General features: G+C 49.0%; 1 protein-coding gene across 1 annotated transcript in view; it reads right to left on the bottom strand.

Annotated features, from left to right (window-relative positions):
- The window catches only part of OLAH (oleoyl-ACP hydrolase), a 545,979-nt gene that overhangs the window by 20,374 nt on the left and 513,229 nt on the right, over window positions 1-12,376 (bottom strand). Inside the window, exon 6 of the mRNA XM_069648395.1 lies at window positions 6,141-6,223. Within this exon, the coding sequence (XP_069504496.1) occupies window positions 6,141-6,223 (83 nt within the window). The remainder of the gene's footprint in view (window positions 1-6,140; window positions 6,224-12,376) is intronic.

Raw genomic sequence — 12,376 nt, 5'->3', positions numbered from 1 at the left:
TTCCGCCACCATAGCCGCAAGAGAGATCCCATCGCAAAGTGTTCAATGACGCTTTTCGTGAATGAGTTCTTCAGCACCAATAGCCACTCTCCCAACGAGACCGGCCTCATTCTGTAGTTTTCGATTGATACCCATTGTTTTTGCTCGTCTTGTCGTAGGTGTGGGACTATGGCCCTGAGATGGGCTGCCCGGTAGTAAGTGTACATGTCGGGAAGCCCTGTTCCTCCCTTTTCCTTTGATTGGGTCAGGATGGCATATGAGATTCTCTGCTTTTTCCCTTCCCACAAGAATCTGAGGAGTGATCTCTTTAGATCTGTAAAATGGGATTCCAGTACGGCAAGGGGGAGCATTTGGTATTGGTATAGTAACTTGGGGAGCACTACAATTTTTATGGCATTGAGCCGTCCCAGCCAGGATATTGTAAGTTTGGCCCATCGCTCTAAGTCTTTAGCTATTTCTATCATCAGGGGGGGCAAGTTAAAATCAGAGTTTTTATATGGTCCTTGTGATGTTCATTCACAAGTATTGCAAAGTTTGCTGTGATGTTGGTATGCCTCCCACTGTCATGGAGTCGTTCCCCTGACGTTCCGGGGCCTTGTTAAGAAAGAGTGTTGCTTTGTCAGGGTTGACTGAGTCCGGCCCATCTACCAAATTCTTGAATTGTCTGCAGGACTTTTGAGATACCATTTTGTGGGTTTGCCAAGTAGAGGAGGATGTCATGCGCAAACATTGCTAACTTGTATTAATTCTCCCCTATTGTTACCCCTCGTATTGTTTTTTCCTCTTCTGATGTTGTTACCCAAAGGTTCCATGGATAGCGCATATAGAAGCAGAGAGCGGGGACATCCTTGCCTGGTCCCCCTGGATAGGACAATTTCTCTTTATATTGCGTTGACGACCAACCTTCCTGTTAGGTTCATGTATAGGGCTTTGATCCCTCTTAACGTCTCCCCAAAACCCATGTTCCTCAACACGCCCCACAGGAACTCTCACACTACTCTGGCGAAGGCTTTCTCGGAGTCCATGCTTAGGAAGGCTTGATTACCTTCGATGGTCCCTGCATGTTCCATTATGTTAAGGGTTTTTCGCATTGCATCCGCTCCTTGCCTGTCCTTTATGAAGCCCACCTGGTCAGGGTGAACCAGGCGGGGCATGAAGTCCCCCATTCGTGTCGCAATCACTCTGGTGTATATTTTAGCGTCTGCATTCAGGAGCGATATTGGTCAGTAAGACTTGCAGCATGTGGGGTCCCTCCCCGCCTTGGGGATTACTACTATGTGCGCAGTTGAAAACTATGGGGGAGCATGGCCTGACTCTCTTATATGGTTAAAGAGTGAGGACATGTGGGGGTAGAGGTTTCGTACAAACTGTTTGTAGAACCCCATGGTGAATCTGTCCTCCCCCGGTGCCTCTCCCTGCGGGAGTCTTTTGATCGCTGCCTCAACCTCTTCTGGGTGATGTCTGAGTCGAGGAGGGATTGGTCCGGTTCTTTGAGACCTGCTGCCTCTATGTATTCTTTCATTTCCCTCAGATCCCTACTCCCCTCTGTGGTGTAGAGATTTTCATAAAAGTTAGCGAATTGACTAGCTATTTTGTTTGTAGCCCGCACTGGTTGACCCTCTTCTGTTTGGATAGCTTCCACCCATCTTTCTGCTCTTTGGGTACTCAGTCTCGTGGCTAACATTCGGTCAGCCTTGTCACCCTTTTTGTAGAAGGTCTGTTTTAGGAACCTTAACTTTCTTATTACATCACCCTTTCCCATGGCCTTAAGTTCTTCCCGCTTCCTTTTGCGGGTTGACAGATGTTCCTCCGGAATGCTTCCTCCCCTCCAGCTCCACAATGTCCCCCCTCAGTTTGTCTTGCAAGATTTTATGTTCTTTCTTCCGCCTTGCCCTTTCTCTCATATGTCCCCTCCACACCGCCTTGCCTGCCTCCCATACCGTGTTCTTGTTCACCTCCCCATTATCACTGATCTGAAAGTATTTGTCTATCTCTTTGTTTGCCCAGTTCTTGTGCATAAATTTTGTCCCTCCACAGGGAGTCATTACATCTCCATCTTGTGCTTCTGCGCCTCACTCCCTCCAGCTCTAAGGATGTTACCATATCATGGTCCTACCAAGCTACCGGTCGTATAGTGCTGTTATGGACCATGGACTGGTTTTCTTTGTCAATCAGCAAGTAGTCGATCCTAGTGAATGTGTCATGCACTTCTGACTTGAATGTGTATCCCTGTTTCCCTGGATTGCAGTACCTCCAGACATCAATCAGCCCCTCCATCTCTAGCGTGGCCTTAAATCTACCTGGCTCCTCCCCCGGGATCCTCTTACTCATTATTCTCGTCTGTTGCCTATCTAATTGGGGGTCGGCCCATGTATTAAAGTCCCCTCCCACCATGATCGAATCTTCCCCGCTCACCTTCAGGGATGCTAGAGCTCCTTCATTGAATGGACCCTGCCCTTAATTAGGCGTGTACACCCCTATAAGCGCTATTTGGGCGGTTTCCCATTTGCCCCGGATTATAAGGTGTCTGCCTTCTAGTGAAGGCTCCACCGCTGGGTTCTCTAGCCTGATTCTCTTGTTGAGGATAATTACCACTCCACCCTTTTTGCGATCTCCCGATGCCTAGAATGTTTGTCCCACTATTTTCCCCCTCAATGCTCGTTCCTCTCTCGCCTTGAGTCTAGTCTCTTGTATGAACAGGTCGTCAAGCTCCGCCCTCTCAAACTATCTCACCAGTAGGGATCTTTTAGTTGGTGAGTTGAGCCCCTTCACGTTCAGAGTGCCCACCCTTTAGGTAGCTCTTCCCAGGTGGGCATTGACGCTTTTAGTTTCCCCTAAATTGGATCCCATTCCGTCAGGTAGCAGACCACATTTTGGCCTACATGTTGCTGAGTCCTCCCAGGATTCTATGCCTCTCTCTTAATTTTGCTAAGCCGCTTGCTTCCCCCTCCCCTTCCCCAAACTGCATTAATCTTAACTGATCCGCGGTTGGGAAACCTGCCCCCAACACTGGGCTCCCTGGTTTGGTTTCCCGCCCCTGCTTCTCCCTCCCGTCCCCCCTCTTAACCGTATAACTAATTAAACTTGTCAACTGAACCTTTGCCATTGCTGATGGCTCAGTTCTTTGAGTTGGAGATACCCTCCTAAAACTGAGGGCCACCAAGGTTTACCTCTCCAGCCTCAACGAGGGTGATTTCTGACCCTACTATATCTCTTACCTTGTTCTCATGTGTTGCCAATTGTGGAGCATGTTTGGATGGTGCAGGCCTGTGTGTCGTGATGCATTTGAGGCCATCTTTGCGTGGCTTCTCATGGCGGTTTCGCTGGCGGGAATGGACTCGGTTTAAAGTATTTTTGTCCTCCTTTGCCTCTCTTCTGCCTCTGACACTTCTGTCCTTTCGCTCCTCTGTGTTGACTGCGAACCCGAGGGGCCTACGGTCCCCTGTCACCATTTTGGTTCTCCAGGCTGTGCAGGACTTATATTGCCTCCTCAGGGGTTGTGACCCCATAATCTTCTCCTTTGTGTTTGATGGTGAAGTCGAATGGATAGCCCCATCTGTATTGGATTTATTGGTCTGTGAGCCACAAGGTCAGGGGGCTACATGCTCTCCTTCTCGCCAGCGTTAAGCTTGCTAGATCTTGAAAATAATTTCATTTGCGAGCCTTGGAAAGCAATTTCCCGTTTCTGCTTCGCCCTGGCAAAAATCTCTGTCTTTTCTTTGTATCTCATAAATTGGACTACAACTGAGTGGGGCCCTTTACCAAATGGCCTGCCTCCTCTGTGGGCTCTTTCAATGGAAACTTCTTTCCCCCCTCATCTTCAAAACAATTGGTTGATTATGTCTTGGACCGTTTTTTTTCCACTTGCTAAGGGGTTTCTCCATCCTTCTCCTTTAGTCCCAGTATTCTCAGGTTCAGTCTCCTTTCTCTGTTTTCCATGTCGTCAATTTTGAGTGCTAGTTCCTCCTCTTGAATATCAGTATCTGTCATCCTGGCGTTCAAGTTCATTTCCATTAGGTCCACATTGGTTTGATTGTGTTCGGGATTTTCAACCTTCCCTTCTATAATGTCCACTTTTCCACATATTTCTGATATGGAGGTTTGGATGTCTGATCGCAGTGCTTTAATTCCCGCCAGGATTCCTGCAATATCGTCTTTGGTGGCTACTGTGGCCATTTTGTCTGATGTCTGTACTGTTGTCCGTTGGACACTTGTTGCTGTTATCCAATATTGCTGCAGCTTTTTTGATGCCCCCCTCTGTGAGCATGTGAATGTCGCTGACTTCCTCTGCTGTGGTTGCTGGCCCAGGGGGGTCTGTGCTGATCCAGTCACCCCTCTAGTGTTGTGATCCTGTGCTTATTCAGGTTCCAGTTATTGTTTTTGGTTGCTGGCAAGGTGTTGTCTCCAGCTGGCCCCGCTTTCTGTGCCTCTATCCGGAGTGGTTCTCAACATTCAGGCGGATTGGTGGTGTATACGATTGGCCCCTGTACCCCATCTATCTCCATCTTTACCTCTGGAGAGTTGCGTCGCTTAGTGCCTCTTTTTGCTGCCTCTATGCTATGCTGGGTCCTACTTCTTTGGCTTGCCCCTGCCGCCGGGGCACTCAAGGCCCTTATCCTCCTTGAGCCCTTTGTAAATTAGGAGTTTTGAAGTCCAGATGGGTCCCCCCCCCCCGCTGTTCACTGTTTTGTAGGGCTCTCGGAACCTGGGCTCCTGTGTCGCAGTGCTAACTTCTGACTTGGTTCTCGCACAGCGTTTTGAGCCTCGTCTCCCTGCTTTAGGCTTAGGCCCGGAGTCGCTTGTGAGCTAATCTCCTTCGTGTGTCACTTTAATGTGTAGGCCCTAAGCGGGCTGTCAGCTCGACACCCCTCTCTCTATCTTGCCTGGGCTGGAGTCTGCATATGCTCTACGGAGGCCCCTCCGTGCCGCCAGCACCTGGGAGCTGCTGTATTACATCTGCTGTGGATCAGCCTTCGGGAGCACTAACCTTCTTGGGGTGAATCTCTCCGTCGCCGCTCTTTCGCCTCCCGCTGGTGTGCCGCAGGGGTCTATGCTATTTAAGCCATCCTCACTGGCTTTCCCCAGATCTTCCGCCCCACAGCGCGGGTCCAGCACCACCCGCACAACTCTCTCTGCCCGGAGCTGATGTGGAGATCTCTATGCCGCCTTCCGGGCCCCACAGCCAGGCAGTCTCCTGCAAGCTGCTAACGTCTGCCGCGGCTCCAACAGTTTCTCCGGGCTGATTCCTCTTTGCCTCACCGTGATCCGAGATGGGTCTCAGGATTCTCCTCTGGAGCCCGGAGCATCTCCGCGGTATGCCCACCAAACTTACTGGTTTGTCGTGGGCTGGGTAGACTGCCTTGTGCACTGGTTTGTCGTTCACAATTCGTTTCTGCTTCTTATTCGGCCTGTATCTCTCCTGCTATGGTTTCTTCTTCTAATTACAGGTATTTCTCGCTGTTTTTTTCCATGGGTCTGCTCTAACTCATTGCAAATGTCTCCTCGAGGCTGAGAGCCGAGCTTTAGGCAGCCATTTCCCTCAGCTCCCCCTGATGGTCTCCCCAATTCTTGTTTTTAAGTGGACGTCAGTGAAGTACTATTATAGAGTGGATGAAGGCAGGCCTAGTTAAAACATTTGTATTACACCAGTAGCGCATTTTAATCTCCAATTAAGTAATTAACTCTCAGAAGACTGCTTTGAAAAAACACTGGTAAGCACTTCAAATACACATTTTGATGCTAAGGCTTGATTAAAGCCAGCTCAAGGATGCCAGGAGGATGTGCTTTGGGTCGGTGAGGTGGGTGTGGGGGGTTTATGCTGGGGGGGGGGGCAGTCAGGAAGTAGGTGGGAAGGGTCAGAGGGATTAACAGTGCCATGGGCAGTCAAGGGGCGATAAATAACCAAAACATCTACAAGCTTTGTCTCCCCTCCTCATTTGCCATTTGTCCATAGCAGTACACTAATGCAATAGTTTTGGCTTATAGGTTGCAACATCTAATAGCCAAAACTAAAACCGGATACTATTATTGTCCTTCATTAGGCTCTTTCAAAATGGACAGTTAGATATGTCAAGCACTGTACTCATGACACACATTACTCTTCGCACAAGTATTTCTTGTAGATAATGTAAAACCTTTACCTTCCAGGTCATGTGGCACATCACTTGTTCCATCGAAGCATGTAACGGCACAAGAGAATACAGGCTTGGGTGGCTTCTCATAGCTGTGGGAAAAACAAAATGTTTCTATTACTGATAATGGTGTCATTCAAAAGATAAAATAATGAACAAAGCTAGAATCTACTTGTTAATGAACGTGGATGCTATGAGAATAGGTCCTGAGTATTACACATTTTAGGCACATTTCTCGAACATCTTACCTTTTCACAGATTGCTTCATCCACAGAAATCAAAATGGCAATGTAACCGATCTCAAGAAAGTAAAACGAAATGCACTTTGTGTGCACACAGAGAGAAGGGTGCACCCACATCTATATCCGAAAGCAAATGACACATTAGTGCTAGTGAGAACATCTGCAGGAAATAGCCGGCAGGAGAAGGCCACCAACACACATAGTAGAACCAATAGTGAGTCAGTCATTCTGGGCTAGTAGCAGGCCCAGGGGCTTATTCTGAGGTGCGTGCAAATGTAAGAAAGTGTTCTTCCATTAAGGAGGAACACTTTCCTTACAAACACCCTATTCTGATAATGAAAGAATGTGATGCAGTCACAAGAAAGCCTTGGTTTATGCATGTGTCTGATTTATGGTTTGTTGACAACAGCCATAGCAACCATCAGGAATGCAGGGCAGCCACATGGAGGGGATTCTCCTCCCAGGAACACTGGTTTAGCACGTCTAAAAAAGGAGTTAAAATAAAGCACATGTGCGGTGCCGTTAAACTCCACTGCACATTTTTTCTATTTAGGAATAAATCATTTTTAGACTGCAGCACCACTTTTCTAGTTTATTAGAAAAGTGGCAGTCTCATGAAATGCTTGCAATGCCACTGGAGCACATGTTTCTCCCACAACGAGTGATTCTAGCAGCTTTTGCTGTTGGAAAGCACAACATCTCCCTCCAATACTTCCACCCACTTCAGAACAATGGTGCTGGAAACTGGAGGGAAAAATGCTGTATTTCCACACTCTTCATGAGGAGTTCAGAATCAGCCCCTCAGTGTGTGTCCTTCCTACTTTGGCACCTTTCAGGGAGCAGATCCGCTAGCTCTCCAGCACTGGATCTTTCATAGATTCAGATGCTTGAATATTCCCCGTCGTCAGACTGGGAATCCTCGGTGATAAATTAAATAATAATAATACATTTTTTTTTAAATATATATATATATATATATATATATATATATATATATATATATATATATATATATACACACATACATACACTGCCACCTAGCAGTGCATGTACATAGCCCATTATAGCCTATGAGCCACTTCATTATGTAGTCCCTCCACCTCACTTTGGTCCTTTATGGCCCCAGCCAATGAGGTGGCAGGGCTTAAGCTCCGCCCCCGGCAGCCATCTTCAGATTTTTCACCGCAGTCTATCAGACACAGGGAATCCTCAAGCTCTCTGAGCTTTTTCAAATTCTTTCTACTTTTGTGTGGAATATATTTGTAAAATATATTCCATCTTGTTCCCCTTCTTAGGGGCTTTCTTTCCAATTAACCTTGGTGGCAAAACTTGTTGTTTTCCTCTCAAAATCGTAGACTGAACTTCTCTTCAGAAATGGAGGCACCTCAGGCTGTCAGGAAGCCTTCCCTGTTCAGGGACTGCACGAGGTGCAAGAAGAAATTGGTTTACTACAAGGACCCCCACGAGCATTGCATTTATTGTCTGTACCCACATGACATTAAAAAATGAGAGATTTGTAAAACTTTTTCCACCAAGACCCTTCATGACAGGCATAGAAGACTCCTTTCATACCTGGAATCCAGGGATCAATCTTCGGACGAAGAGTCTGTCAGAACAGCTCCTGTCCAATCCAGCACTCCATCTGAGAGGCAAACTTCAAAGAAAAGGGCCTCTTCAGTGGAAAGGAGTTCCTCTCCCAAATCCAAAAAGAGGAAGCTGGAATTGATACCCTTTCTGCCTCCAGTTGACCTATCAAGCCAGAAAAAGTCAGCAAAATCTGCCTCCAGAGGTAAGGAGGAGTTTGCAAAAAACGGGGGGGGGCAGTCGTCGGCGGGTAAACCGCCCACGAATGAAGGGAAAGGTAAAGGCCCGTCATCGGCCATACCGTCGACGAAACCAGCATCGACGATGACGACGCTTAAGACTTCGTCGACAGTTAGATCATCGTCATCGGACATGTCAACCGCGAAGCAATCGTCGACGAGCAAGAAACACCACTCGTCCACGAAGCATTCATCCATGACGCAGTCGTCCACGGAACACACTCCACATTCGTCAACGAAGCCCTCGTCGATGGGAAAATGTCAGTCGTCGACGACGAATCCCTCGTCGACGGGAAAATCTCAGTCGTCGACGAGGATAACATCATCCATAACGCCTTCAGAGGAACCGCAAATTTCGGCAGTTACAGAGGAATTACTGCCTCTCACTCTTGAAGCTCCTGTCATTACAAGCAATATCATTGAGAAGAATACTGCAACTGAACCTCTGGTGCAGCAATTTTCACCTTTGGGGCACATGGCAGAACTTCCAGATATAATTCTTCAGGAAGAATTCTCTGATGCGGAAGTGGTGGAAGAGTCCATCGGTCCCTTACCGAAACAATACAGCCCTCCTTGGCACCCGTCCACGGGAGAATCCGAATATCCTCATGACCCGGTGCTCATGTTATCCGTGCAGAGGATTGTAGAAGAATTTTACAAACGGCAAAGGGAGAAGCAAATTCCGATTAATCCCATTCCTAGAGAGTCATCCCCGATTCCAGGCACATCGGGTTGCTCTCCTTACAGGAGTAGACCGCAAAAACGGATGAGATCACCTGCTCGAAGACCGAGGTGCAGCACCCACAGTGCTTCACCTACAAGAGTCCCGTCACCACAGTCATCGCACAGACCGCGATCTCCGGACGTAGATCCCACCATGGTACCGTCCACCATCTCGGTATCAGACTGGCAGGAGGATCCTTTTGGTGAATTTTCGGAACCAGAAGAAGGAGAAATAACTCAGGAGCCAGACGCACCCAGTGATTGGGATGACTACGTCGTCGAGAAGCCCAGGAGGAGAGACTCGCCGGGCAAGGCCTCACCACCGGATGATCTCGTCTCTTTCCACACCATAATAGGTAAAGCCGCAGAACTGTTTAAAATTCAGGTTTCTTCGGAGGAAAGGCAATCAGTGCTCTATGAGCACAGGGACAAACGAAGGAGGACAGTGACCACAATTCCCCTCCTCAATACCATCTGGGATTCCGGATCCAAGATCCTATCTACACCCTTATCGACTCTGGCGTTGGTGTCCAGGCCAGAAAAGAAATATAAAGCTCCGGATTCGGCACCGCTTTGTTTAAGGGGTCATACGAAACCGGACTCAGTTATTACAGTGGCGGCCAGAAAGAAACTCGCCAACCCCTCCTCACCGTTGTCGGCACCACCGGATAAGGACGGACGTAAATTGGAAGCCATGGGCAGGAAAGTATCATCTTCTGCATCACTTACAATCTGAGCGGGTAATGCACTGGCCATGACCGCAAGATTCGATCGCGAGCTTTGGCTCCGCATGTCTAACTTGGCGAAACAATTACCACCGGAGCTCCAGGAGGAGGCAAAATCCATAATCGCGGATGGTGAAGCAACATCGGATCACAGCAGCAGTTGATGTGGCCGAATCAGGCTTCAGGCAGATGGCGCACGGCACAGTGCTCAGAAGGCAGGCCTGGATGAAGGCTACTAACTTTAGACCTGAAGTTCAGGCGCAGATACTAGACATGCCATTTGACGGCCAAGATCTCTTTGGGAAAAAGATAGACGACCATTTGAAGGCAATCAAGACAGACACTGACACAGCCAGAGCCATCAGTTCTTTAAAGGACAAAAGTAAGGACCATCGGTCTTTTCGTCCCTTTAGAGGTTCATCTTCCAAGTTCAGGGGATACAGTCGTTCCTCCTATGGTCAAAAAGCACAAGGCGGCACGTACCAAGGCAAAAAATATCAGTCATCCAACAGATACGCCCATAGAGGCAGACGTGGCTCCGCCCAAGGGAAGTCGCGAGGCAAGCAGAACTGACGACCAATTCCCCCCCCCCCCTTCGCCACGCCCCGGTAGGGGGGGGAAGGGTGAGCCAGTTTTTCCAGCGCTGGCGGTCAATTACATCGGACAAATGGGTGTTACAGGTGATCCGAAAGGGTCACACCTTGGAATTTCTGGACCAACCTCCTTCCCTGCCTCCAACTCCCCGCAGAGTGCATATGCTAAGACAGGTCATGTCCGAAGTGAAAAAACTGCTCCAGAAGGCAGCAGTAGAACCAGTACCCTATTCTCAGAGGGGAAAAGGTTTCTACTCCCGATTCTTCCTCGTCAGAAAGAAAAACGGTCAATGGAGGCCCATCTTGGACCGGAGGGTTCTCAACAAGTTCATCAAGCGCATAACTTTCAAGATGGTAGCTCTACAAGGGGTGCTACCTTGGTTAAACAAGCACGACTTCTTGGCCACTTTAGACTTGGAGGATGCATACTTCCACATTCCGATCCATCCAGCACACAGGCAGTTCCTCAGGTTCACAGTGGGAGGGCTCCACTTTCAGTTTCAAGTGCTTCCGTTCGGTCTAAAATCGGCGCCAAGAGTTTTCACGAAATGCCTGGCACCGGTAGCGGCAAGTCTCAGGAGAGCAGGAACGGACGTTTTTCCATACCTGGACGATTGGCTGATAAAGGCAAGTTCAGCTGCAAAGGCTCGTTCGGCAGTGTGGAGGACGGTCAACCTCCTAAAAGAGTTAGGTTTCTCCATCAACCAGACGAAGTCCTGCCTCGTTCCCAGCAAGGTAGTTCTCTTCCTGGGAGCCGAGCTCGACTCCAGCATTCCCAGAGTGAGACCATCCACAGAGAGAATAGCAGCGATTCTACGCTTAACTTCGAACTTCCTACAGAAAGAGACAACATCTGTACGCTCTTACAAATCCCTATTGGGCATGATGTCATCATGCATATTCCTCATACCGAACTGCAGGCTTCGCATGAGGCCGGTTCAGGAAGCTCTGGACCACCAATGGAAACAAGCTTTCGGATGCTGGGAAGACATTGTCCAGATTCCATCGACGTTGCACAAGGCCCTTCGATGGTGGAACGCTCCGAGGAATCTTCTACAGGGAATGCCGTTTCAAGCACCGACATCGACCCTCCTGCTGCGGACGGACGCTTCCTTATCAGGCTGGGGCACTCATCTTGCGGACCTCCAAACCAAGGGATCTTGGTCGGCACAAGAGTCCCAGCTCCACATCAACGTGTTGGAGCTCAGGGCCGTAAGGTTGGCGCTGAAAGCCTTCCTACCGGTTATAGCTGGTCAAGTTCTTACAGTCCAGACAGACAACACGACCTCCATGCACTATACAAACAAGCAGGGAGGCACGAGGTCTCAGATTCTGTCGCAAGAAGCCCAACAGCTATGGGCATGGGCCTTGCGCTACGCGATACAGACCAGGGCAGAGCACCTTCCAGGAGTGGACAATGTCCTAGCGGACAGATTAAGCAGAGAATACACAGCGTCACACGAGTGGGAGTTGGACGACAGAGAAACCCGACGGATATTTGCCTTATGGGGCCATCCGCAGATCGACCTTTTTGCCACCAGGAACAACAAAAAATGCAAGATATTTGCGTCAAGATACCCCGAGCACCAATCGCTGAGAGACGGGTTCTCAGTGGATTGGTCGGGGAAGCTCCTCTACGCCTTCCCACCCATTCCCCTCATGTCGAGGGTACTTCGCAGGGTGAAAGAACAGGATTGTTCCTTGATTCTTATTGCACCCGATTGGGCACGGCAAGTCTGGTACCCGACGCTGAGACATCTATCCTGCAAAACCCCGATTTGTCTCAAATCGCATCAATATCTACTGACACAACAGAACCGCAAGGTCCTCCACCACGACCCGAGGAGCCTGTCCCTCAAAGCATGGTTCCTGAGCAGCGTAAACTGATGCACCTAAAGTTACCATCAGAATGCTGGGATATCATCAGGGCCGCTAGAGCCCCGTCCACGCAACTCACCTACACCAGAAAATGGACCAGGTTTTTCCAAATGGTGCGAGACCTCTGCGATCGATCCCCTCACGGCCTCGGTTGATCAAATTCTGCCTTACTTGTTGCACCTGGCTAAATCAGGGCTCTCACTGTCCTCTATCAAGGTCCATCTGTCAGCCATAGCGGCCTACACAGTAACCGCGGAGACG

The sequence above is a fragment of the Ambystoma mexicanum genome, chromosome 2q (assembly GCF_040938575.1).
Source record: "Ambystoma mexicanum isolate Mex_15411 chromosome 2q, UKY_AmexF1_1, whole genome shotgun sequence".
In the NCBI taxonomy this organism is placed as follows: Eukaryota; Metazoa; Chordata; class Amphibia; order Caudata; family Ambystomatidae; genus Ambystoma; species Ambystoma mexicanum.
Note: the sequence above shows the minus strand (reverse complement) of the source record. Positions and strands in the feature narration are given on the sequence as shown.